The sequence below is a fragment of the Protopterus annectens genome, chromosome 1.part1 (genome assembly GCF_019279795.1).
Source record: "Protopterus annectens isolate FY-2018-M chromosome 1.part1, PAN1.0, whole genome shotgun sequence".
Lineage (NCBI taxonomy): Eukaryota > Metazoa > Chordata > Ceratodontiformes > Protopteridae > Protopterus > Protopterus annectens.
Window position 1 is genome coordinate 365,301,839 of NC_056726.1, and position 25,982 is coordinate 365,327,820.

A 25,982-nucleotide genomic window follows, 5' to 3' on the forward strand; every position below is an offset into this window, starting at 1 on the left:
CTATTATTCCGAATATTTGTGGATTCAATTCCCATTCGTGGGGATCCATGATGTTTCTGCTTAAGTCGTCGGCCAGTGTGTTTTTCTCTCCTGGCAGGAATTGTGCTTGCAGATGAACTTGATAGTTTAGAGCTGTGTTCCACAAGGTCATGGCTGGTCTGCAAAGGGGGTAGTAGTAAGTGCCTCCTTGCTTGTTTATGTACCGCATAACTGTGGTGTTGTCTGTCTTTTAGTAGTAGTTGTCCTGGATGCAGTAGGTCCTTGAAAGCTATAAGGGCATTTTGTACAGCTAGCATCTTTTTGATTGATATGACTATGCCTTTGTTCTGCGGGCCACTTGCCCCAAATACATTTTCCTGCCATGTGTGCTCCCCAGGCATAATCCGATGCATCTGTGTCAGTGTTTGCCTGGCTGTGGGATGAGTAAAAGGCTGTCCCTTGTGAAGGCAAGGAATTAGTGGTATAACGGTTTCCAAACTTTGACAGTGTTGAGACCAGACACGCTTTAGGTACCATTGTGGTTTCCTCATATGCAGTCTGGCATATGGAATTGGTAGTAGGCAAGATGCCATGTAACCCAAGGCCTGCAGAATTTTTCTTGCAGGGAGCTGGGTCCTTGTTGCCATCAATTGAAAGTAGAGTCAGTTGTCTTTGCTTGACTGGCGTGACATAAGCCATCAGGGCCGTTGTGTTCATGCTGGCACCCAGGAATATTATCTCTTGTGAGGGCACTAGTTTTGATTTCTTTTCATTTACTGTGTACCCTAGGCAACTTAACTTTTTTTACAAACGCCAGATGCTTTAGAAGAATGTCCTTGCTCTCTGCTTGAATCAAGCAGTCGTCCAGGTACAGATATATTTGAATTCCTTTGTCTGCAAAATTCAATGACTGGTGCCAGGAAGACCCTGGGCGCAGTAGATAAGCCAAAGGGCAGTGCAGAGAATTGATAGTGCATTGAACCAGCTATGAATCTGAGGTATCTTCTGCAGTTTTGTCTGATAGGGACATGCAGGTACGCCTCCTTGAAGTCCAAGGTCACAAGCCATGCTTTCTTACCCGGCATGGGAAGAAGCTGCTGTAGTGTCAACATTTTGAATTTTGGAACATCCAGGTAAGTGTTTAGAGAAAAAAGATCCAGAATGGGCCTCCAGGCTTTGTCCTTTCTGGGAACCAGAAAGAGTCTTGAGTAAAATCCTTGTCCTTGCTCCTGTGGTGGTACCTTTTGAATAGCTCTCATGTCCATGAGTGCTGTAATTTGTTTTTGAGCCTCTGCCCATTGATTTGGTGGCAGATTTGGCATTCCTTTTAACCTTGGCAGAGTGTGAAAGTGGAACCTGTAACCTTCAGATACAATGTTGAGAACCCATTTGTCTTTGGTGATCATATGCCAATTGTGATAGAAAAGTGCCAGTTTTCCTCCCAAGGGGGCTGCCAAGAGAGCTGTTTGGCAGCTGTAGTGGGAAGTCATTGGGGCTGCTTTTTATATGGTTGGGGCCTGTCTTCCCCTTCTTTCTGCCCCGATGCACCACATTGTCAAGGCCTTAAGGACTTTGTGGTTGACCTCTACCTCTTGTGTGTCTGCCCCTTTGAGGTCTAACTGGAAAGCACCAATTCTTTGTTGGCCAATTTCTGCTAAATCAAGGAGGCTGAACCTGTAAGAATTCCTTCACCATTTGCATAGATTTTACCTTATCCTCCATTTTCTTTAATACCTCTTCTGCCTCAACTCCAAACGCATCCAGCTGCAAAGGTGCCTCCAATAATTTTGCTTTAACATGACCTGGTAACGTATGTTCATTTAACCAGGCATGCCTTCTAATGACAGAGCCTGTAACTGCTCCTCTACAGGAGGCCTCTAAAGAATCAAAACCACATTGCAAAGTATGTTTTCCCACTTGTTCAGCTGCATGCAATAAATCATGCATTTCTTTAAAATTAGGAGGATCTCAATCTGGAAGCATTTTTTTGTTTCAACTGAGACATCAAAAATTGCTGATATTTTAGCATGTGAAACTGGCAATTTAAGGCTCTCATTGCTAAAGTTGCAGACGTATATACTTCATTTCTCATCTATCTAATGCTCTGGAATCTGTCAGAGGGGACTGGATTCTTTGCTGATGAAGCCTTAACCCCTTTGGGTCCCTGAAAAATAGTTTCAGGGTCAGCAACAGGGCTTTTATAAAGAAATTTGTGAGAGTCAGGGACTCTGTAGTATCGGTCAGGCTTAACTGGGGCTGGAAGTAAAGAATCTAGATTTAAGCTGGATTCAGTATAAACATCATACACAGTATCTAACACTGGCGGAATAGCAAGGGGTCTGTTGAGGTAATAAAAGGAAGTCTGAGCCTTTTCTTGGATTCTGAGTAATCCTGGCCTTCCCAATGGAAATGCTCCCTCATGGTATGTAAGGTTTCCCCAAAGGAGTAGTCCTCAGGCGGAGAGGCTGATGGGATTGATTCCTCAGCATCAGAATCTTCATAAGGGGATAAAGAATATCCTTGGTCTGAGGATGAATTTGAAGAAATGGACACCTGGTCTGAGGAGTCATAGTCTGCATCCTGTCTAGGCCTTTTATCAGGAGGGGGATGGGACCCCCTGATCAGAGTGATTACGTATTCGGCCATTTTGAGCATTTGTTTCTTAGGCATGGAGGCCTGTCCTGGAGAATGCTGTATTGGTTTGTTTTTAAAGAAAGTTTAGACTTTGCAGAGGGTTTAATGCTTAACTGTGTAGGTCTGAAAACACCCTCTGAAGCTGCGGGGTGTTCAGCTAACTCTGGATCTCTCTGATGGATTAGTTTTGGTAGGCTGAAAAACTTGTGCATCCAAGGCCAAGCCATCTCCACGTGGGAGATGGAGGTGGACTGTGGTTCTGCAGAAGCGGTCATCAGGGGCTGCGAAGGCACCTCACTGAAAACCAGAGAACCGGCGACTGGCCTAGAAGAAGCTTGGTCAGTTTTGGGCCTCGGATGCTTATCTCAGTCTTTGCACTTATGTATTACGGTCGCCGGAATTTCCGACGGCATGGTATAATTGAATTTTCTGCCAAAATAATGTCGGGCAAAATCAGACGTTAAATAGTGCGCTTTTTAAACCTAGCACAAAAACCAACAGCGACATTGTGGTCTGGGCCTAGGCATGGGATACAATAGGAATGAAACCCTTATGAGGTATTTGCTTCCCACAAGATACAGTTATTAACTTTTACTGACATCGGTCTGAGGCAAGAAAAAGTTTCCCCAATGGGGTACTTAGCTTTGTAGAGGACTTCGGTTCTGGATTCGGAATGAAAATCTCAGGAGTCTGCAGACCGGCACTTGCGAACTGCTTTTGCTTCGGGCACCACTCGGCAAGAAAGACTGGAGAAAATGGTGTCTGCTGCATCTTATATACCCGTTGCACTGACGTCAGGGAGGTGGTGACAGCAACAGACGCCGGACAAAGACTTTGGAACTCAGGTCGACTGGGGAACCGCCTGACGGCAGGATAACCCAAATGTAATAACTGCAGCAGTGTAACACGATGAACATCTGCTTAGTACCAGAACTAACTGGTGAGCGACAGCCTGGATTCTACATTCTTGACAGATGCATCTCTCACAATGAATTTCTGCAGAATGAGTAAGTTTCAATATATAAAATGTCATACTATTACATTAGAATGCCATCCAATGCAGGACTACAGATGAACTTTACTGATTAAGCAAATTACACAAAAGGCTTCCGATTCAAAAAGCACACACTGATCTGTGGAGCAGTAGTCTACAGAGCAGTCAGGGTTTGGGGTGCCACATGTAAATGTAGTAATCTGTGAACTATTGCATAAGAGATTGCAGTGCTCTGTTAACACCACAGAACAGCTTGAGGATTCAAAGATAACCACACAAAGAATCCAGAGAAGTACAAAAACAATGTTCAAGTGCATGCAGCCATCATGCCTCTCAACTGTACAGATTTTCAAAGAATGCCCAGATTTTTGCCTCTTTTTTCATAGGTTCATAGGTGTACAAGGCCAATGGCCCTGGAGCCTTTACAAGCCCAGCCCATAGGATTACCCTGGCATTGTGCCACCCGACCTTAGTTTCAGTGCCTCTGTCGAGTAGAGACACTGGAGTGATCCCCGGGGTGATTTCCCATCCACTCAAGAATTCTCTTGAAGAGGGCCAGTGAGGTGCTCTGACATGTATGGGAAGTCTATTCCAGAGTATGGGCAGTCTCTGGGTTATGAACCTGCCCCTCCAGCATGTTCTGTTGATTGTGGTAATGAGGTTGAGGTCTCTGGAGTTTGTGGTGTGGAGGGATTGAGATTTTTAACTGAGCAGAGTCAGACATGGCCTTGTAAGTTAAGAAGAGATCACCTCTAAGTAGGCGATATGAAACAGAATAGTTAGGAGTTTTAAGTCTGTCCATATAGGACAAGTGCTTAAGGCCTAAGATCCACTGAGGTACTTCTGCAGCCTCTCCATTGTTGCAGGTGTCTAAGTGAGATGTATGTCAAATGGGGCATTGTATTCTATGATTGACTTAATGAGGGAAGAGTAGAGGGAAACAATGACCTCTTTCTTCCTCGATGCAAAACCCTTAGTAATGAGATGCATCACATAGGACTTTGACCACAGTGACAATGTGGTCAAAACCTGTGTTCCCAGATCTCTTATAATGCCCTCTGTGTTCAGTGGGCTACCATCAATGTGGTAATTCATGGGAACTGGGGTTTTTCCCAAAGGGGATAACATTTGGCATTGAGCTTAAGGCTATGGTTCTGACACCAATCATTTTTCAGTAAGGTCTTTCGGTAGGATGTCATCACTTGGGGAGTTGTTAATGGTTCCCAACTTGCAATCGTCTGCGAACTTTGTCAGCCACAGTCCCTTCATGTTGGCCTGGACTTCTGAGAAGTAGATACCAAACAGGAGAGGATCCAGGACCGAACTCTGTGGGACTCCACTCATGACTGGTCGGCAGTCTGACTTGGAGCCAGCTACTTTCACGCTGCGGGTTCTAAAAGCCAGTTTGCAACCCACCTAGTGATATAGGGGGTTGATTCCTAGCTTATTGAGTTTTTCTAAGATTCCCGAGAGGGGAATGGTATCAAAGGCCTTGGCCACCTTGCCTTCATCTACAGCTCTGGTGACTTGACTCAAAGAAGTCGAGAAAGTAGAGCAGGCATGATCTACCCTTCACAAAACCAAACTGTGTGGGATCCAGAGTTTGGAGATTCCCTATATCCTTGTTTATTAGGTCCATAGCTTTGCATATCAGTCTTGTCAGGCTAATGGGGCGAAAGTTCCCAGGGTCTGTAGTCACTCCTTTGTGGAAAGGGCAGACTGTAGCAGTGCGCCATTCAGTAGGGGCAAAACCTGAGGTGAGGCTGCGACTGAACAGGGCACACAGGTGAGGTGCCAGTTCACTAATTCATGCAGAACACAGCCAGTGATATTGTCAGGTCCCATAGAAGCTGTATTCTTGACCTTAGACAGTGCTATTTGAACCTGTGCAGCAATAATACTGGGTACCTGGCAATCTACTGGTATTATGATTGGTCCCTTGGGGGTGTGGGTGGGTGGGGGGGGTAGAGTTGGCACTAAATCTGTTGGCCAGTATATTGGCAATACCTGCTGGCTCGGTATAGGAAGTACCATTGTGCTCAGAGCAAATCTAGGTATTGCTGTGGAGATTTACATAACTACAAAAGGTCTTGTGGTTGTCTCTGTCTGCTGCAATTCTGTTTTCATTGGTTAGCTTTAGAGGATTTGATGAGGGATTTCAACTTTTTGCCGAGGCTAAGGGAGTTTTTTCCAGTCTTGGGACTTCACCTTATTCCGCATCAGTTTCCTCCTCCTGTTGTAGATTTTGTTTATGGCAGGGGGCCAACAGATTAGCTGCTTTTTTTTTTTGGAGAGCGTCTTGGTTCTATTGGGTATGGTGAGATCCATGCATGTGTGTACATCTTTGTACAGTGCAATGGTGTATGATTTAGTCATGCAACTATGCTCCATTTACATGGGTGCAATGAAGTTAGCCACCTCTGTTTTTAGGAGCCCAAAGTTAGCCTTGGAGAAGTTTTTCATGGTGATTACCTTTGCCAATTTGGAGCTACTTGGGTTTCTTCTCCGACCTTATTTCTTCATGTAAAGTTGCATTGTCAAAGGCCAAGAATACAGCCTCCATGGGACCCAACAATGTCCCTGGCTGCTTTCTACATGAATTACAAAGTGAACTGGCACCACGTGTGCTCTGTTCACTCACAGCCTCACCTCAGGCTTTGTCCCTACCTAATGGCGCACTGCTACAGTCATCTCTCTCTACAAAGGAGGAGCGACTACAGACTCTGGAAATTATCGCCCCATCAGCCTGACTAGTCTGATATACAAGGCTATGGAGCACATCATGGACCTAATTAACAAGGATATAGGGAATCTCCAAACTCTAGATCCCACACAATTTGGTTTTGTGAAAGGTAGATCATGCCTGCTCAGCCTGGTTGACTTCTTTGAGTCAGTCACCAGAGAGGTGGATGAACGTAAGGCAGTTTTGTACAGCTTATCTTGATCTGGCCAAGGCCTTTGACACCATTCCTCACAAAGGGATTACTGATAAACTCTGCAAACTAGGCATAAACCCCTGTACTGTTAGGTGGGTTGCAAACTGGCTCACAGAACCCAGAGTGTGAAAGTAGCAGACTCCAAGTCAGACTGCAAACCAGTCACACGTAGAGTCCCACAGGGATCGGTCGTGGGACCGCTCCTGTTTGGCATCTTCTCAGAAATCCAGGCCAACACGGAGGGACTCTGGCTGACCAAATTTGCAAACTACTGCAAGCTGGAAGCCATCATTAACTGCAGAAGTGATGCAGACATCCTACAGAAAGGGCTCACAGAGACCAATGACTGGTGTCGAAATCATGGCCTTAAGCTTAATGCCAAAAAATGCAGAGTCCTCCCCTTTGGGGAAAAACTCAGATCCCACTAATTACCACATAAATGGAAACCCACTGAAGGCATTAGAGATCTGAGAACACAGGTTGACAGCAACCTCTCCTTTGACCACCACATAGCTACTGTGGTCAGAAAGTCCTGTGTGGCATATCTCATTACCAAGAGTTGTGCATCCAGGAAGAGAGGTTATTTCTCTCTACTTTTCCCGGCCAGAGTATAATGCCCCATGCGGCATGTACCTCACTAGACACCTGCAACAGCTGGAGAGGACACAAAGGTACCTCACAAAGAGGATTCTAGGCCTTAAATACATGTCCTACATGGACAGACAAAAAAACAGCTATTCTCTCCTATATTGTCTATTAAGAGGCGATCTCTGCCTGACTTACAAAGCCTTGCCTGACCCAGCTGTGTTAGAAATGCTACATCTAAAGAAATAACCATTCCTATGCACCACATGCTAGAGACCTCAACCTCATTACCACAATCAAAAGAACATGCTAGGAGGACAGGTTCATAACCCAGAGACTATCCATCCCCTGGAATAGACTTCCCATACATTTCAAGCAGAGTACCTCACTAGCCCTCTTCAAGAGAAATCTTGAGTGGATGGGAAATAGAAATGTCACCCCAGGGACCACTCCAGTGGCTCTACTTGAGACAGACACTGGGAACTAACAACGAGCGGTACAAAGCCAGAGCACTCCTATGGGCTAGGCTTGTAAAAGCCGCAGGGCCATTAGCCTAGTACACACCTGTGAACCATACAAAATGTCACAGTCTACTTAGTCTTCTGTGCAGCCAGAGTACAGCATTGTATTTCTGTTCCACTGATGAAAAACAGAATGCCTCAACTCTGCGGAGCTGTCAACAAGCAGTCGTATGCTGATGTCTAGTAGTTGATTAAAGATCACGTGCAACAATTTTTTGTGCATACCTACAAGTCTCTTTCTCTTCTGGGATGAAAGGATGGCTTCACTCTGTAAATCCATTTTACTGGACATTGTTTCATTTTACTGTTATTTCCTGCTCACAAAGTTTGGCTCTCCACATAATTGAGGGCAGCACTTCCAGTCTTTGCATCATCACCTTTGTTGCACTTTGATGGTGCAAAGTTGAACCTTTCCTGCACTAGTAGGCTGGCTACCTTTTATTTTATTTTTTTTTTTTTACGTGAATACCCTGTTAATTTGGCACACAGGCTGAGTGCAGTACATCAATTTATTAATTCAAAAGGTTTTGCATTAGCATGTGTTTTCCAGGCAAAATAAACTAGTAATAAGCATTAGTAAGACATTCTCAGTGTTACTACAAAAGTAGTAACAGGGATGGACAGGTAAAACTACAAGGCAAAATCAGGGCATTCTGCAAAAATCATGGACAGATTAAAGAAAACTTGGTGACATTAAGCAAAATCAGTGTTGGACTTTGTGCTGCAACTGATGTGCTTGTGAGACAGTGAAACAGCAGCAGCCTTCACATTTGTTTTCACATAAGGAATAGAGAATGCATGGGGGTCTGAAGACCAGATTAACCAATGTGCAACCAACCTTAAAATTAAAAATTAGACAAAATAGAAGTAGAACTGTCCCATTACAGAAATCCTCTCTGTATGCTTTTCTCCCAGAGAAAAGACTGCTAACCCAGATGTGATGTCAGCAATGAAGCAGAGCTTATGGCTGCGGGGGCATGTTTTGGAAGACATCTTACATAAAAAGAAAAGCAAGAATGCAAACTTACATAACTGAAAGGCAGCCAGCATAAATTGAAGAAATGCATTTTGAGAACAGATACAAAATCAAAGCAGCCTGTTATTAAAAAAAGGGCAACTTCAGCATTACTAAATGCATAAATAAAACTGGTTTTGTTGGACTCTGTTTAGTTATCTGTTACTATGAAGGGCAATACAAAATATCACAGGCTCCACTTGGGCCACTTCCCTTTTCTGCATTACAACTCCAGAAAGGTACAACATTCAAAACCTAAATTCAGTCCAAAACACAAACAAAAAAATGAAGTACTGTAATGTGAAATGCTGCCTTCTGAAACTGGCTTACATGTGCAAACACATTCACCTTTGTGTGAAGACCAAATCACTCACCAGAAAGTACAGTTGTGTACACTTAACATAAATGTAGATGTTAAGAGTGTACTCACTTGTTGCAGTGATCACCATCTGGGTTATCTGCCTGCAGGTAGCCCTTAACCAGCCTGAATACCAGAGTCTTCAGATTCCTGCATCGGATGCTCTCTTCTTCCATGACGTCAGGTCATCAGGGATATAAAACAAGCAGCCGACGTCATTGATTTTTCGGCAGATCTGGCCAGCAGTTTGCTTTTGGCAGGGTATGGAAATGGAACTTATAGCCTTGTGACACAAGACCCACTTGTCCTGGGTTATAATGTGCCAATTTTGTGAAAAAAGTGCTAATTTTCCGCCCAAGGGGGGCTGCCAGGAGATAAGCGCTTGGTGCAGGCAGGGGGTAAGTCATTGGGAATGTTTCCTGAATGGTTGATTTATCTTCTCCAACTTTGGAGGTAGAAGCCCCCCATTGCTTTGAACGAAATTAACCTTGTGCCTGGGATCTGCCTCTAGGGCGTCTGGGTCTGCCCCTTTGATGTCTAACACAGGAAAGTACCAATTCATTGTAGGTCAGTGTCTACTAAACCTAGGCGGCTGTACTTGTAAAAACCTTTGACCGTTTGCATAGATTTAGCTTTGTCCTCCATTTTCTTTAACACCTCTTCTGCCTTAACACCAAACAAAGTATCATGCTGTAAAGGTGCATCTAATAATTTAACTTTAACATGATCAGGCAGATTTTTTTTCCTTTAACCAAGCATGCTCCTAATTACAGAACCTGTAAGTGCGGCCCTGCAGGAGGCCTCTTAAGAATCAAAACCACATTGCAAAGTATGCTTTCCAACTTGTTCAGCTGTATGCAATAAATCCTGCATTTCCTTGTTTTCTGCACATTCAGAGTTTAACATTTTCTGTTTAAGCAATGCCATGACATGGTGCTGATATTTGAGCATATGAAATTGACAGTTTAAGGCCCTTATAGCCAAGGTAGCAGATGTGTAAACCTTTTTTTCCTATCTATCCAGTGCCCTAAAATCCCTGTCAGAGGGGGTAGGGTTTTTTGCAGTGGAAGCCTTAACTCCTTTGGGACCCTGAGAAATAGTTTCTGGGTCTGCAGCAGGGTTTTTAAAAATGAATTTATGTGAGCCAGGAACCCTGTAATATCTGTCAGGCTTAACAGGAGCTGGAGGTAAGGGGTAAGACTAGACTCCGAAAAACACATCTACAATGTCTAACAGGTGGAATGGCTAATGGCTTGTGTTGAGGTAGTAACAGGAAATCCCTGAGCCTCTTTTTAGATTCTGAAAAGTGCTCCCTCATGGTATGTAAGGTTTCCCCAAAAGAATAGTCCTCAGGAGGAGAAGCTGAAGATACAGATTCTTCAACATCAAAATCCTCATGGGGGGAAAAGAACATTTCTGATCAGAAGAGGAATCAGAAGAAATGGAAACCTGATCTGAAGATTCATAGTCAGTCTCTTGCCTAGGCCTCTTATCAGGAGGGGGATGGGAACCCCTGATCAAGGTAATCAAGTCTTTGGCCATTTTGAGCATTTGCTTTTTGGGCATGGAGGCCTGTCCACGTGGCTCTTGAGCTTGCTTCTTTGCCTTTGAAGGTGCGCTAGTCTTTGCCTTTGAAGTCGGTTTAATGTATAGATGTTTAGGTCTGAATACACCTTCAGAAGCCGGTGCCTACTCAGCGGCTCCAGACCCACATGAAGGAATAACGTCCGAGGGTCCAATACCTTGAGTTTCCAGTGGCATAGCAGACTCCACGTGGGAGTCGGTAGCGGCCTGCGACTCTAAAGTAGCGGGCTTCCAGGGCTGCTAAAGTGCCTCACTGAGAACCGGCGACTGGCTTAGGAGAAGCTTTGTCGGTTTTGGGCCTCAGTTGTATTTCTTGGCGTTTTTTGTGAACTTCAGTAGTCCGATGGCTTTCCGACATTTCTGGATAATTAAACCTGCGTCCAAAGTAGTTTAATGCAAAATCATAGAGACACTTAATAGTGCTTTGTTTAAATCTAGCACAAAACCGACAACCTGGAACGTTATGGTCAGGGCCTAGGCAAGGAAAACAGTAAGAATGAAAGTCCTTATGAGGTATTTGCTTCCCACAAGAAATACAATTAACTTCTGGAGCAAGAAAAAAGTTTCCCCAACGGGGTACTTAGCTTTATAGAAGACTTCGGATCTGAAATTCGAACTCGAAAATCTCAGGAGTCAGCCGACTGGCACTTGCAAACTGCTTCTGCTTCGGGCACCGCGCGGCAAGAAAGACGAAAATGGTGTCGGCCGCATCTTTTATACCCTTGACGACCTGACGTCAGGGAAGGGGCGACAGCGGCAGACGCAGGACCCAGGACTTTGGAAATCAGCCAGACTGAGGGCAACCTGCCAGCAGGATTACCCACATGTAATGACTGCAACAGTGAAACACGAAGAAAATCTACATATACAGGTTTTTCACCAAGCCTAGAAAGCTTTAATGTACATCAGCTCACGTGGTAGCTTCTTATAAACAATTGTGTGAAAAAACGAGTTTGCAGTCTCAAAAGCTTAGAAATTCAGAAGCATGGAGTTCAGGGTCTTGGAAACCTAAATGGACCCAACAGACTAGTACAATATTGTAGAGAAAACCACATGTGCTTAAAATATTTTACAATCCAGGGAAATTTACTCTACATACGACAGACACTGACATGGAGACTACAAAGTAAAATGGCTTAAAATCTCCGGGGTGCCCAAAAAAAAAAAAATTTGCAGTTCCTACGTCTCTGGTTTATGGTGAAGTATCCAATGAACTGGGACACAAGTCCAAACTGGTTTGCTCTGTATTCCAGCTCCTAGAATAAGTAATTCAAAAAATCTGTAGTTTCACACACTCAAAGGTAATGCATACTGCTGGAAAGTTAATTTACCTATTTTATACTTAATTACAGCCAACTGTGAGGCATTGCATTATGCAAGCAATAATGCCCGAAAGGGTGGGTGTTGTGTGAAATTAATGCCTGCCAGTGTCAGGCCTCTACACCACTGGAAGGGCATTAATTACACATTAACACACCCTGGAGGGCATTACTGCTCTTAGAGAATGGGATCTATATAAAACAGTTGTGTTTTTCTATTTTATTACTACACATTTTTTTTGTATATTTTTGATGTAAAATAGTTCCTCCGTCTAATGTTTTAAACTTGCTGTAGTACATGTTAATGGTGTTGGAGGAAGTATTTTACATCCAAAATATAACACTTAAATAACCAGGTTATTTATTTTTGGTCGCTTACTCAAATCATTTGGCTGGCAGCCACTGAAGATTGAAGTTATTAAATTGCATACATTTGAGCTTCAAACTTTCTCCTTCAGAAAATTCATGCCAACTTAAAACCTTCACTTTTAGCAGCTTTGTAATTTTATAACAGTAATAATTAAGTTACTAGTTTAGAGCCTTTGCTACCCCCAAATATTTCTTCAGCTGAAAGGTGCAGAGGTTTGTAAACCTCTTTACTGCTGCTGCTTGCCAGTAGTCATGCACACACACACATCCACCCCACCCTGCTTCAGAAAAAAAAAAACATGCCAACAAAATCCCTGTTTCTCTAGCAACTAAGTTTATAAGAGCAATATTTAAACTCAGTCCCTATTTTCAGCCCTTTGCTGCTTTCGCCAGACTTCTTGTGCACAGAGTTATGCAACGTTCTTATGTGATGCTGCCAGGGATCGCTCTCGCGGACCACTTTCTCAGTCTCTTTCACACAGACACTCACTCTTCTGCTTTCATGCAGGCATTCACTTACACACCCAGACAGCAACAAACACATGATCATCTCTCAGTTTTACACATGCATACACACACTTTCCCTCAAACACACAAATGCTTTTTACTTTAAACTCACTAAACAGCAGAAATGATGCTTAGCCAATGTAAAACAGTAGGTTAACCACTGTCACTCATACAGGCATACAAACACATTTTCACTTTTACTTTACACTCACTAAACCTCAGAAGTGCTGTTTAGCTAGCGTAAAATAATGGCAGCTGTTCTGTTTTCTCAGCCCGAGCTCTACGGCGGCTTGACATGTTTTTCAGCAGGCATTACTTGCAAATAAATACCCGGCTGGAGAACACGTGTTCTCCAATCAGGGTACTGATGTACAGTAAGCCCATTCTCTAAAATTTGTTAATGACAGTAAACCTAACTAGGACTTTGCATTTGCTGATCATTGTTCTTCTGAACCTAAAAGAACAACCAGCATAAACATTTCTTTCTGAAGAGCTATATAGATGCACCACTCCATAAACTTTAAATGCATGTCATATAGCACTTCTCTGTAAACAAAGAAAACTTGCAAACATAACACATTACTGCAATCTTCAATAATAACTTCAGCGCAATACTATTAACATAAGACATTATCGAAAAAGCATTCACCAATGAAGGATGTTTCTGGTGGCACTCATACGAGCTGATGATCCTCTGCTGCGGGTAGACAGGAGACTGTAAAACAAAACAGAAACCTATTAAACATTTCCTTATGCATTCTCCTGTCTTGCACTTAAAAGTCAAGGTCTTCAATGGCAGCTAGCACATGTACATTAATCCCTCCCTCTCATCAAAAAAAGCTGTACCTGGAAACTTAACTTCTACTCCAAATAATCATGCCCAAATTAACAGATGGCAAAGCTTGGCACTAACAGCACACATCTTTAAAGCACTCTATGATGCCACAGAAAAGTGGACACTGACTAACTTTACTACCTACAACTTATGAACAAGATTCAGTGAAAGTTCATTTCAGCAATGCTCAAATATTTATTCACTGGTCAAGGCAAATGGTTTAATACTACAGTCACATGAGGTACTCACCCATAAGAGCAAGTCTTTGAAATTACAAGGAGGCAGCTCCTTAAAGACAAGCCTACATTACCTCCTGGGGACCAGTCATCTGTGCAAATGCATAAAGTCTCAGGGTACACTGGCAAGTCCTTCCATTCATTCCTTCACTGTTACTTATCAGAAATGATAACCAGGTGTCCCAAGATGCTACTTAAATGGAAACAGGCTTCAACATAAAGAGCAAGAAATAAACAGTTTCAAAAAAGATCAATAAAGTTATACATGTGTGTATATACATGGGAATTACAAAGTGAAAGATATAGCTTGGCAGAGTCTTTTTTGCAGTTTTTACTGAATGGATCATCTGTGTAACCTTTTATCCTTTGCTTGAATGTTGTTTAAGGAGCCTGTAAAATAGCCCAATGATTTCAAGCATCCAAGTGGATTTAAAATCCTGTTTCTCTAAAGTATAGCCAAACAAGCCACTTATGCTGCACTGATGAGGTCCATAAAAGGCCTAAAACATGGCATGTCTACAGCTAGTGGGGGTTGGCTTTACTGGCCTAAATGAACTCAAAGATTCAAGTAAAAAATAAATCAGGAGCATTAACTGCCTGAGTGGAAAAAATAAAAACAGTTTGACATCACAATCCAGGCATACCAAATCAGGGGGATACATTTCCATAAGAAAAAGATATCCGATGAAGGTGAGACAAAAATTAAAAGAAATGGAAGAGACGTCAAACTACAACTTTGAAAACTGAAATAAGCTGGATAAACAGATTAAGCATAGTATGAGACCAAATCAAGAAAAATATTGAAAAAGTATATAAAAAGTTATAGCATAACAGGAAACCCTTTTATAGATGCACAAGACATTGGAAGGAGTATAGACCGATAAACTGTTTACAGATTCTAAAATTCTCAGAAGAGATTACAGATGTTTTTCTTTAGTCTTTTCCCAGTTAGGGGTCGCCACAGCAGAACTCCTGTCCGCTAATGATTGGCAGTCGATTTTTATGGAGCCAAAGTCCAGCCTGTCGCCCAACCTTCAACAAAGGCACGCCCATTCACGCATGTCTTTCGAATGCCACTTGACCACAGGGAGGACATGCAGACTCCAACACAGAAGGCGCTCCGGCCGACAATCGAACAGGAGAACCTCCTGTTGTGAGACGACAACGCTACCGCTGCACCACCATGGCTTACAGACAAGAGATTACAGACATATTTACAAAATCTTATGCAAAACAGTTTGGCTCCACAAAAAGGGTGAGAAGTTGTCCAAGTGACATCCAGGCAACTCCAAATACTGGAATCAAACTAGACTACACTAAAAAAAACTGTGCAAACTAGATTCGAAAAAGGGACAGCAAGGAGACTGAATTAGTAAATGACCTGAGAACACCAGCAAGAACTTGGAACTTATAGTACAGTTATATCTATTATTCACTACGTCATATAAATATGGGAAGATTCCTCAAGACTGGAGACCTGTGCTTATTAAACCTAAGGGAAAGGTAAGTAGGACTAACCCAGAATCATACAGACCCTTAAGGCTACGTTCATGTTGTGGAAAAATAATGGAGAAGGTAATATTGGATAAGAGTCAGAATTGGACAGGTAGGGACTTGAAACCATACATCAGCATGCATATGTTGAAAACAGATTCATTACCACCTGTAACATGATATTCTGTAACAGAACAGCTACGAAATAAAAATTGTGTGATATATAATTTATATAGATTTAATTTCAGCATTTGACAGGGTCATACACAAAACACTGATCAATAAATTAGTACAACTAGGTATTGATGTACTCTTGATAAAATGTATAGGTTCATGGCTTGCAAACAGGACATGGCAAGTATCAAACAGCAACTGACAGGTGAAATCCTTGGTTGCAGTCAGGGTGTCCAACAGGGCTCTGTCCTAGACCTTTACTTGTTTACTTTGCATCTTTCAGACCTAACCTTTTCATCTGAGGTGTTCTATAGTCTATACTTAGCTGACCTGAAATTGGGTAAACTGATTACATGCATTACTGATGAGAAACGTCTGCAAAACAACTCGACTAAAATTGACCATTTGGGCACAGGAGAATAATATGCTGATAAAAAATACATAAAAAACTAAGCATATGAGACTTGAGAGAAACTGAAAGGTGAATATGTAATACAGCATACAGTGACTGAAACTGTAGACTCATTTAAGGACCTAGGTATAGGGGGTAGACACGGCTACAAGTTCTTCTAATCATGTCAATTGGTTAATGACAGTTATAGAACTGTCGGTTGTATAAAAAGATTTATAAAGTCTAGGAAATCAAAAATAATTAAGTCACTATTATTTACATGAGACCCAAACTTGAGTATGGAATAATACGGAAACCCTTTGAGAAAACAAGCATGAGTAAACTGGGAAAAGTGCAGTGGAAATATACCAAGGACATCCACGAATGTGAAGATATCTGAACTTGTACAGTGTCTCTTACAGACATCAAAGAGGAGATCTTATTCAGGTATATAGGGCATTTAGATACAACCACCTCTGGGAATGTTTGGGGTTATCAAGAAAATACTAGAGAGTCAGACAACCTATATAGAATATTCTATAGGAATGAGAAGTGTACTAACTGGTTCTCTGACAGAGTACCCGATGCATGGAACAGACTACCAAATTACATTACAGCAAGTACTAGTTTAGATATTTTTAACAGCAGCCTGGACACTTGTTATGGGAACAAGTGTTTTAGTACACTGGCAAGCTAGTAGGGCATTAATGCCCGTGCTTGACATATTTGTATGTATGCATTAAAAAACATGTGGCCGAAACACTGGTATAGCCTTAAGTGGACATTTGCACAAAGTAGACTCCCTCTTATCCAGTCTCGCTGGGATGGGACATTAGGCTGGATAAACAAATGGCTGGTTAAACAGAAAAAGGATACAAAATAGCATTTGCAACTTATAAATCAGCTAGAACAGTGAATATGAAGTCTAACACTTAAATGTCCTTCATTATTTAGGCCAGAGGTGGTGGAAGTGTTGTTCTATGTTGTCTTGCTAGGGCTAAGGCAGAAATTTTATGGCCGGTTAGAGAGGCCGGACAAGAGCTAGTCTTCTGTACATCTCATTAGCCTCCACTACAGGAGATTTAATGTATTACATAGTGATGACCCTCTGTCGAGCTTTTACTGAATGGTTTGTCTATGTAACCCTTTTCATCTTCTGCTGGGATATACACACATTTACAGACATTCTTTACTGCGTGATTTTTTATATATATATATATATATATATATATATATATATATATATATATATATATATTATTTTATGTATGTATTTTATATATATATATATATATATATATATATATATATATATATATATATATATATATTTTATATATATGTATTTTATCTTTGATATCCTGCATCTCTCACTGGCTGCTGTGTTGTCCCTGGCCAACCGGATGATCGAAATAAACCTCCCTTCCTTCATTTGACCGTGAACCTACCTGCCTGGTCAAAAGGAACCCCCTGCTATTAAACCCAGCTATCTGAGCTGCTCTTTGGGGATAATCCTGTCTAACTCTCCAAGTCCCTCTTACAAAAGGACTCTAGGAAGTGGGTGTATTTACAATCCTCAGTGCAATGAACTGCTTTATAGCCTGTTCTGGTTTGTGTACAAAAGGCCCTCTCCCAAGCTAGGCTTCCAGCAGCCAGGCCCTGCTCTCCCCTATAGATAAACTCCTCCACTCCTTTGTTACTAACACTATCTTACCCATTTCTTACCTTTGCACCTTCACTGCCAACTAATTTCTTACTTTGTCCACTAGGCGGCACCCTTTACTCACTTGTCCACTCTTCCCCTCTCTAGTCTCCAACCCCCCACTACTACTCAACTCTGACGTCTTCTTTCCTACTCTCCCTGTCCAATATCTAACTGATCTTGTACCTATCCCTAATCACCCTATCTCCCTTTCCCCTCACCTCTATTCCCCAGTAAACAGATTCTTGCAGAATCACTACCCATTCACCTGCAATTGTCCAAGAGCTTCTCTAAACTCTCTAGCTTACTGATAGTCTCTTGATTCTCATCCTTTACCTGCTCTAACCCACTTCGTTCGCCCTGCGGTCTCACTCAGCTCCTCTCCCTACCCCCAATTTCCAACCACCCCTAGTGGTCCTACCCTTATACTTCTCTGGCCACTCTCCCTTCTTAGCTCACCTATCGCACAGTACCTCACCCTCCTACTCATCCATAACCTATTCTAGTCTACTAAAACAGCTAATCTCCATCACGCCATCTCTTCCTTCCCAAAATTTTCTTTTCTATCCTTTTAACTACCTTCATACACATCCCTATCACCATGCCTCCACTACTAAGCTCTAATAATGTAAATCATATACTCCTTTCCTCACTTCTTCCATTCCTTATAATATCTTACCTTCTAGCATCATATAAACTTAGCCTAAAAAGACACACGCAGTCACCCAATACACTAGCCAACCTTCCCAAATCACATTCCAGCCATTCTCAAACTACATCTCTTCTCCTAGCTGCCTTTTACCAAGATTTCACAGAAAATTCCATATTACCTACAATAACCACCTAGATAAAAAACATCTACTCCAAACCCTCTGACACCAAAATTAGACTACTTCTCGCTCTCATAGCAGGTGACATTCATCCCAACCCTGGCCCAAACCCGCCAACTATTAATCCCCTACTCTCTCCACCCTTCTGCTCTACCTTTCCATCCAAACCCCCAAACTCTCTCTCTCTATAGCTTACAAACATCTGCAGTATTAATAAAATTGCCAGCTCCATGCTCTGCTTGATATCCACTCATTTGACACACTTTGCATAACTGAAACTTGGCTAAAACCAACAATCCAAGACAGTGAAATTACTCCCCCAGGCTACAACATTTTAAGACTAGACCGTAAATCCAAAAGAGGCGGTGGTATAGCAAATCTGTATAAAACTGGCATGCCAATTACTGTTATCCATGAAAAACCTCCCTCTGTTAGCAACGCTGAAATCCTTATTACTAAACTACACCTTAATACACACAAATCCATTATTATTTGTACCTACCTTCCTCCTGGAAATATTAACACACTAGAATAAATTCTTAATTGGCTCTATTACTTACCCACAAGAAACCATACTACTAGGTGATATCAACCATAGACTGGAAAACCTGCTCCTCAGGAGTCTCACCCTCCCTCCTAAATCTCAATGACTTCTCACAAACCATTAACACCCCAACCCGAACAAACAAAACTAATAAAGAAAGTATATTGGATTGGATTCTGAACAGTCACCACCAAAATTACATAGCAGGAACTCTACCTGAAAACATAAGTGACCATGTCCTTACCTATTTAAAAAGATGTAAAAGCCCTACTCCTCATCTTACTAAATATAAACAAATCAGAACAAATAGAAACTTCAACCCTGAATCCTTCCTTGCTGAAACACAAACTACAAATTGGTCTCCTCTTAAACTTCTGCCACTAGATGACCCTGTTGCATACTTCAACTCAAAACTCCTATCTAGACTCTCATGCCCCTTTACGATCTGTCAGAACTTGCTCAAAACAAATCCCTTGGCTCTCAAAAGACACGGCGTAAAATAATTATGAAAAATAAACTCTGGACCAAATACCATATCAAAGATCCCAGTGAATCTTAAAATTTAGACAAATAAGCAACATTACAAAAAAAAGCCATACTTCTAGACAAAAGAAATTACTACTGCCACCTACAACAAACTAACCACCACAAAAGTTTTGGGCAGGGATTAAGACTCTTAAAACCTGGCCAATCAGACAACCCACACTCCTTAAACTCTTCCCATAACTCAAAACAGACAGCTGATGCCTTTAATACATTCACTGAAACTCTCCAGTCACTATCTAAACTATCCCCTGACAGCTTCTCGGCCCACCTCCCCTCCCGCTTCTATTCCCCAATTATAACTTCAACCTGTACCCATATCCCTCATCTGCTCTTCTCCACAAACAAACCCTCCTCCCCATCTGCTGACCCCCCCCCCAATATCTACAAATTGCTGCCAAACAACTGGCCTATCCTATTTCCATTCTAATTAACAGAACCATTATCAAAGGCTACCCTTCCCTCAATCTGGAAAACCTCACATATCATTCCCCTACATAAAGGGAGTGACTCAATAGAGCTTTCCAACTACCAACCCATAGCACTTCTCTACCCCCTTACCAAAATAATGGAAAAATGTATCCAAAAACAGCTTCTTAAACACCTGTTAAACAATCTCCTATCCAACTGTCAGCATGGTTTCAGACCCTTCCATAGCACCACTTCTGCCCTCCTTTCCTTCACTGACTGCATCAACAAAAATCACAACAATAATATCCTTACCTCTGCTCTCTTCATTGACCTATCCAAAGCCTTCGATATGGTCAATCACCAGATTCTAATAAACTTACTGAAAACATTAGCCTTAGACTCCAGTGCCATAAACTGGTTCCACTCCTACCTTCAAAACATACAACAGGCAGTACTCTGGCATAATAACTTATCCAACCACCTCCCCATTTTCCTACGAGTTCCCCAAGGCTCTATTCTTAACCCCCTTTTGTTTTCTATTTTTATTAATGATCTGCAAACTAGTATTTCCTTAGCTACCTGTATACAATACGCTGACGATTCTACTCTGATCTGTTCTGCCTCATCATCCTCTGAACTACACTATTACCCAGCAGACATTTCTAACCGCAGAAATTTGGTTCCTTAAATGGTCTAATCTTAAACCCTAAAAAAACAAATTGTTACTCTTCTCCCCCACCAGCAAGTCCCCTCCTCTCAACTTCAGTCCTCTCTAATAATGGCACCAGTATATCTCCATACCCCTCCACTAGGCTCCTGGGAGTTGAAATATACAACAACCTATCCTTTGATTCTCACATAAATAACACTATTAAACAAGTCAACAGAAAACTAGGCTCACTTTATAGAATCAAACCATTCCTTACTCCACTGGCCAGAACCTCCATTGCCCATTCCCATCTGGTTTCTACCCTCCTTTATGCCTCACCTATTTATACTAACCTCTCCAAATCTAACCTCAAGAAACTGCCTACTGCCTATAATAGTATCGCCAGATTGGCCTCTGGTTCTACTTAGAGAACTCACCAATGCAATAACTTAAAGGAATTAGGATGGCTAGAATTGCAAAATATGGTCTTGCTCTATCGACTCTCCTTAGCCCAAAAAATTCTGTACAAGCCCACTAATACCCCTATACTCACTTCCCTTAACTCCATACAGCTACCTCAAAAGCCTACGTTCCTCTAATACCTCATAGCAACTTGTAAAGCCAACAACTTGGCAGGTAACTCCTTGTTCTCTAACACTATTGGAAAATCCTGGAACTCTCCTTCCTGACAAACTCTCTACCATCTCCTCTCCTCACTGCTTTAAAACACAGCTCAAAACTTTACTTAGAACCCGCTGGCTCTGCCCCTGCATAAACCCTGACTAACATTTCCAACTATTTCTACCACTTCCACCTTTTCTGCCTACTAATTTTTTTAGTCCACAAGTAAATTGACTGTTAGTATGTTAATATCCTAACTTTTGCTCCTGACAGAACTTGACACTTTAAATGCTCATTAACTAAAATGTTACTCTAATTCTGTTTATAAATGAAAGCATTTTTGGAGCTTTTCTCCCCGAGCCTCCACTGAAAATGGACTCAATATCCAGCTGGACCAGCCCGGTCAACAAAAGTAAAAAAAAAAAAAATATATATATATATATATATATATATATATACATACACACACATATATATATATATATATATATATATATATATATATATATATATAAATAAAATGCATACACGTGCATGTACAGATGAGTATGCGATAAGTGTTAAAGTATCGAAACTTTGAATGCCCATCACACCACCAAAAAGTCCAAATCACAAAGATTTGGAAAAAGTTTTTTTTTTTGGGGGGGGGGGGTCTCCCTACACACTGCTAATTATATATACACCAACTCAGAGATTGCACTACAGTGGAGAAAGGGAAAATTCCTCAATTGTCTCTGTACACTGATCTCACACTAGAGAACACAACATACATGATTAGCTGATTTTCCATCAGCTGCACCAGCTTCCCCAAAACCCTCCCTCGATTTGGTATGCTGCTGCAATCAGTTGAACAGATCCCATATACATTACAATACTGTATACTATAACATACGTTTAGTTTTACATACGCATTTATACTACATATTACACATCTATTACTACTTGTACAGTTAGAATTTTCTCAAATGCAACCCATTCAATGTTGGAGAACTGATGTCCTTGTATTTTGGCAAAGGCAAGTTCAGTGCAGCATGAGGTATCCAACATTAAAGGAGTAAAGCCATTAACATTACTTGACTATCACAGCTGAGTACACTCGAAAAAGCTTTATACAAGGGAGAAAAAAATCAACTGTGTAAGATCCAAGAGAAATATCTCAAAGGGCAGACTTGGGACTACTTCCCAGGGCCACTTTTGCAAAAGTACAGACAAAAGGCAACTGCTTCTATTTTAACAGCTGGTAATGGATGATAACCATAGGATCAAAACTTGCTTTTCAGTAATTCTTTATGTCTCGTGTTTCCAATGTTTCTCAGCTACCTGTATGTTATACTATTTACAAAATTAAATGCAACAGTCTTTCCACATTTGTATCTTTCAGTATATAGGCTTTCAGCCATGAGAATACTACATCCAAGATGTGCAACTGGTTCTAGTTCCATACTAGACAGCCTGCATCTGTTCATTACCTACCACTTTCTTCTGTAGACTTTGTAAAGCTGTCCTTGACAATCTTCCCTTTTTTTTGGAACTCTGTTGCCACCTGATTTTCACCTCCTCCTATTTTGATTTCCATCCCATTAGTTTCCAAAAAGCTTACGTTAATATAACCAAATGCATCTTAAACATGTTTTCTGGGTAAAGGGATTTGAACCTTACACCTCTGACATATGAAACCTCTGCATTAGCCCACTGCAATGTTAGTACTCCAGTATGTATAACTCTAGTATACATCGTTGGAAGGGATGTCAGTCAATTGTTTTCAGGAAGGCTTTCAAAGTCACTCAAGTATGTAATGGATGAGCCAACTCTGGGCTAAACGCATACAATGATGTTAATACTTAGTCTAAAAAGGTAGGTCACCTGCAACTGGGGTATTCCAATTAGGAGCCTTGCTGATTTTTCTCTTAATTTCTCAGTTACTTCATCCCATTTCATACCCTCTAGATTTAAGTGTTAGTTTCTTTAACTCTGATTCATTTGACATCTTTACATTTAACAAGATCTTCATAAATACTTATTCAAAATGTATCTACTTTATGTGGTGTCACTATTTCTTCATTTCCCCAATTATCTACAAAATCTTTTTGCAAATATTGCTTTTGTACTTTTCTTTAAATTTATCTTCATTGCTGAGGCAATTTCATTACTGAAGATAGTGTAGGCTAAACCACGATGAGCTTGACAGTGGGTTGCTTTTACCGCATTATCTTACTAAAAATTTTATCCGTTACCTTTTCTGTATTCTTTTTACTAATTCTTCAGTGATGCTTCTCATCTTGGTTCCAATTTCCTTTACTTACTGCATCAATAGTGGCATTCTACTTACTCTCTTCAGTTACTTTTTTGTAGTTAACACTATCCATGACTAGTTTAGCCGCACAGCAGTATATTCTATTTGTTACATCACATGAATTTCTCAGCAGTCCCAATTACTGTAGTCATCTGCTTTGCCAGTCTAACGTACTGGATTTTCACTTTCTATAATCACGGTCATGTATCCTAATATACCTGACAATTTCTATGAAATCAAGCAGGCTTTCCCTTAGATCATTCTCTTTAAGATTAAGAGCACAATGATGTAAGGGAAGCCAAGAGAGAAAAAAAATCCCTCTTCCAAAAGGAATCAACAGCTCTGCCACACATCCTTCACTTGTATACATATGAAATACCTCCATCTCCCACTGAGGAATATTTAAAGTTATTCACTCTAATGCTGCATGTGCCCAGGCTGGCTGCATGGACACTACTACTGGCATGCCAATACGACAAACTGTCTATCAAGGTGCCTTTAGTGAATATCTTAAAATTATGGGGGCTGACATGAAAACTGAATACTCAATGTAAACATGCCCTTGGCTGGACCCTGCAGCTGCCTTTACTACATGACAAACAAGCTATCATGTTCATCCTAGGACTTTACATGTTCCTGGATCTTCACCATCTCAGTCACATGTGAATAAGTGTGGTATTCAATGAAGCCTTCATGCTGGCCACTTGGGACTACATCTTACCAGCTTTGAACACAGTTATCCTTGCTGATCTTAAAAATCCCTAACCACACAAATTCAAAGTCCTCTATCTGAAAACTAACTCAGAACTAAAGATAGTTCTTAATCTGCTTCCTGTGGTGCATGGTCTGATTCTCAGTCTCCAATCTCCTAACTTAGTGACCGGAGCAAGTCATTTAACCAAACAATGCTCTAGAACAGAGCAAGAAGGGTCCATGTGGATAAACTTTTTACCCCAGTTACGTACAAGCATAGATCATCTTGAATAGACATCTTTAGTCTGGCTCTGTTATATCAATTTTAGACCTTTTCCTTTTTTTCCTTTTTGCCTTTAACAATTTTCATATTTTGCACCATGTCCTTTCATCAAGTCTATTTTATACCCTTTTAGCACTGATGAAATTAAAGGCTGTTTTAATAGTGGGCAGGTAACAGACTCCATCTGCAAACAAGTCATTATACGACTTCCAGTTTCCATGCATAAAATTGTAACCTTTTCTTTCCAACTTACCATGGTCTCCATATTCTGAAACTATTTTGCATACAGCACTCAATTTTACAAAAATCTTTTCTAATGTCAATTTTCTACATTTTGTGGCAAAGCACATCATGCAGGCTGACCATACATTAAACAGACATGGGTCATAAAATGTAGAACTCTTTTACACCCTGCCTTTTTAAACATTTCATCTTTGAAGTTGTTGTTCTTTCGGCTTTTCCCAGTTATGGGTCGCCACACCATAACGGAGGTCCGCCAATGATTGGCAGTAGATTTTTACAGTGCCGAGGTGCCAGCCCCACGCCCAACCTTCAACGAAGGCAAGCCCATTCACGCATGTCGTTTGAACACCACTCAACTGCAGGGAGGACATGAAGACTCCACACAGAAGGTGCTCCAGTAGAGAATCGAATGGGAGAAGATCTTGCTGTGAGGCAACACTACCACTGTACCACCGCGACTTAAACATTTCATCACCAAAGTGGTACACTGAAAACACATTCTAGAATGACTGGTTCAACTGTGTGCCCCTTTCATGCTTCATTAATGTGATTGTACTTTCAAACACACAACTCCACTTTAAGCTGTCCCCTTAAGAAGTTCTGGTTTCCTCACTCAACCTGGCTGGACTCCAAAAAAAAAGCAGTCTCAAGGACCATTTACAACAGCCACCCACCAAAAACAAAGGCAGACTTCAGTACTCATGGATTCACTGAATTCCACTGAGACTAACTCTTCATAAACTGCAAAACCACAGACATGCAATGCCAGCAACACAACCTCAGACCCAAGCATCCACAAAAGTGCTGACTGGGTCGATACTGGTTTCAAAGACTGGAGAGACTAAAAAAGTTGAGTCTCCCTCGTTGACTGATGAGCACTGCTATACTGTCCCATCACGAACATCATAGGCCAGAAAAGAATGCTGCATGCCTTATTCCTCAACAGGGTGACTGCCAAGCTGTCATAAAACAGAGTAACAGGAGGAAGACTGCCCCCTGACACGAGAGACAGACAAAGCTGGTTACTAGAAAAACTGGTTTACATTTTCATAAAAAATAGTAGAATATCCAGAATCAACTTTTGTCACCAACTTCTTCACTCTGTAAAGCTAGAAAGTAACTTGAAAAGTGAAAGGTTTATTATCTTTGTGAAGTTTAACCTGAACTGTAGGGATCTCCAATGGAAAAAAAAGTGCTTAGAAGCAAAGCATCTTGGCTTGAAAAATATTTAGTCTTTCC

The 25,982-nt window shown here is 41.3% G+C and overlaps 1 protein-coding gene across 6 annotated transcripts in view; it reads right to left on the bottom strand.

Moving 5' to 3' along the window:
* The window catches only part of RBFOX2 (RNA binding fox-1 homolog 2), a 2,020,637-nt gene that overhangs the window by 1,654,728 nt on the left and 339,927 nt on the right, over positions 1–25,982 (bottom strand). For all 6 annotated transcript variants that reach the window (XM_044075312.1, XM_044075315.1, XM_044075291.1 and 3 more), the window contains one exon: positions 13,451–13,516. In XM_044075312.1, the coding sequence (XP_043931247.1) occupies positions 13,451–13,516 (66 nt within the window). The remainder of the gene's footprint in view (positions 1–13,450; positions 13,517–25,982) is intronic.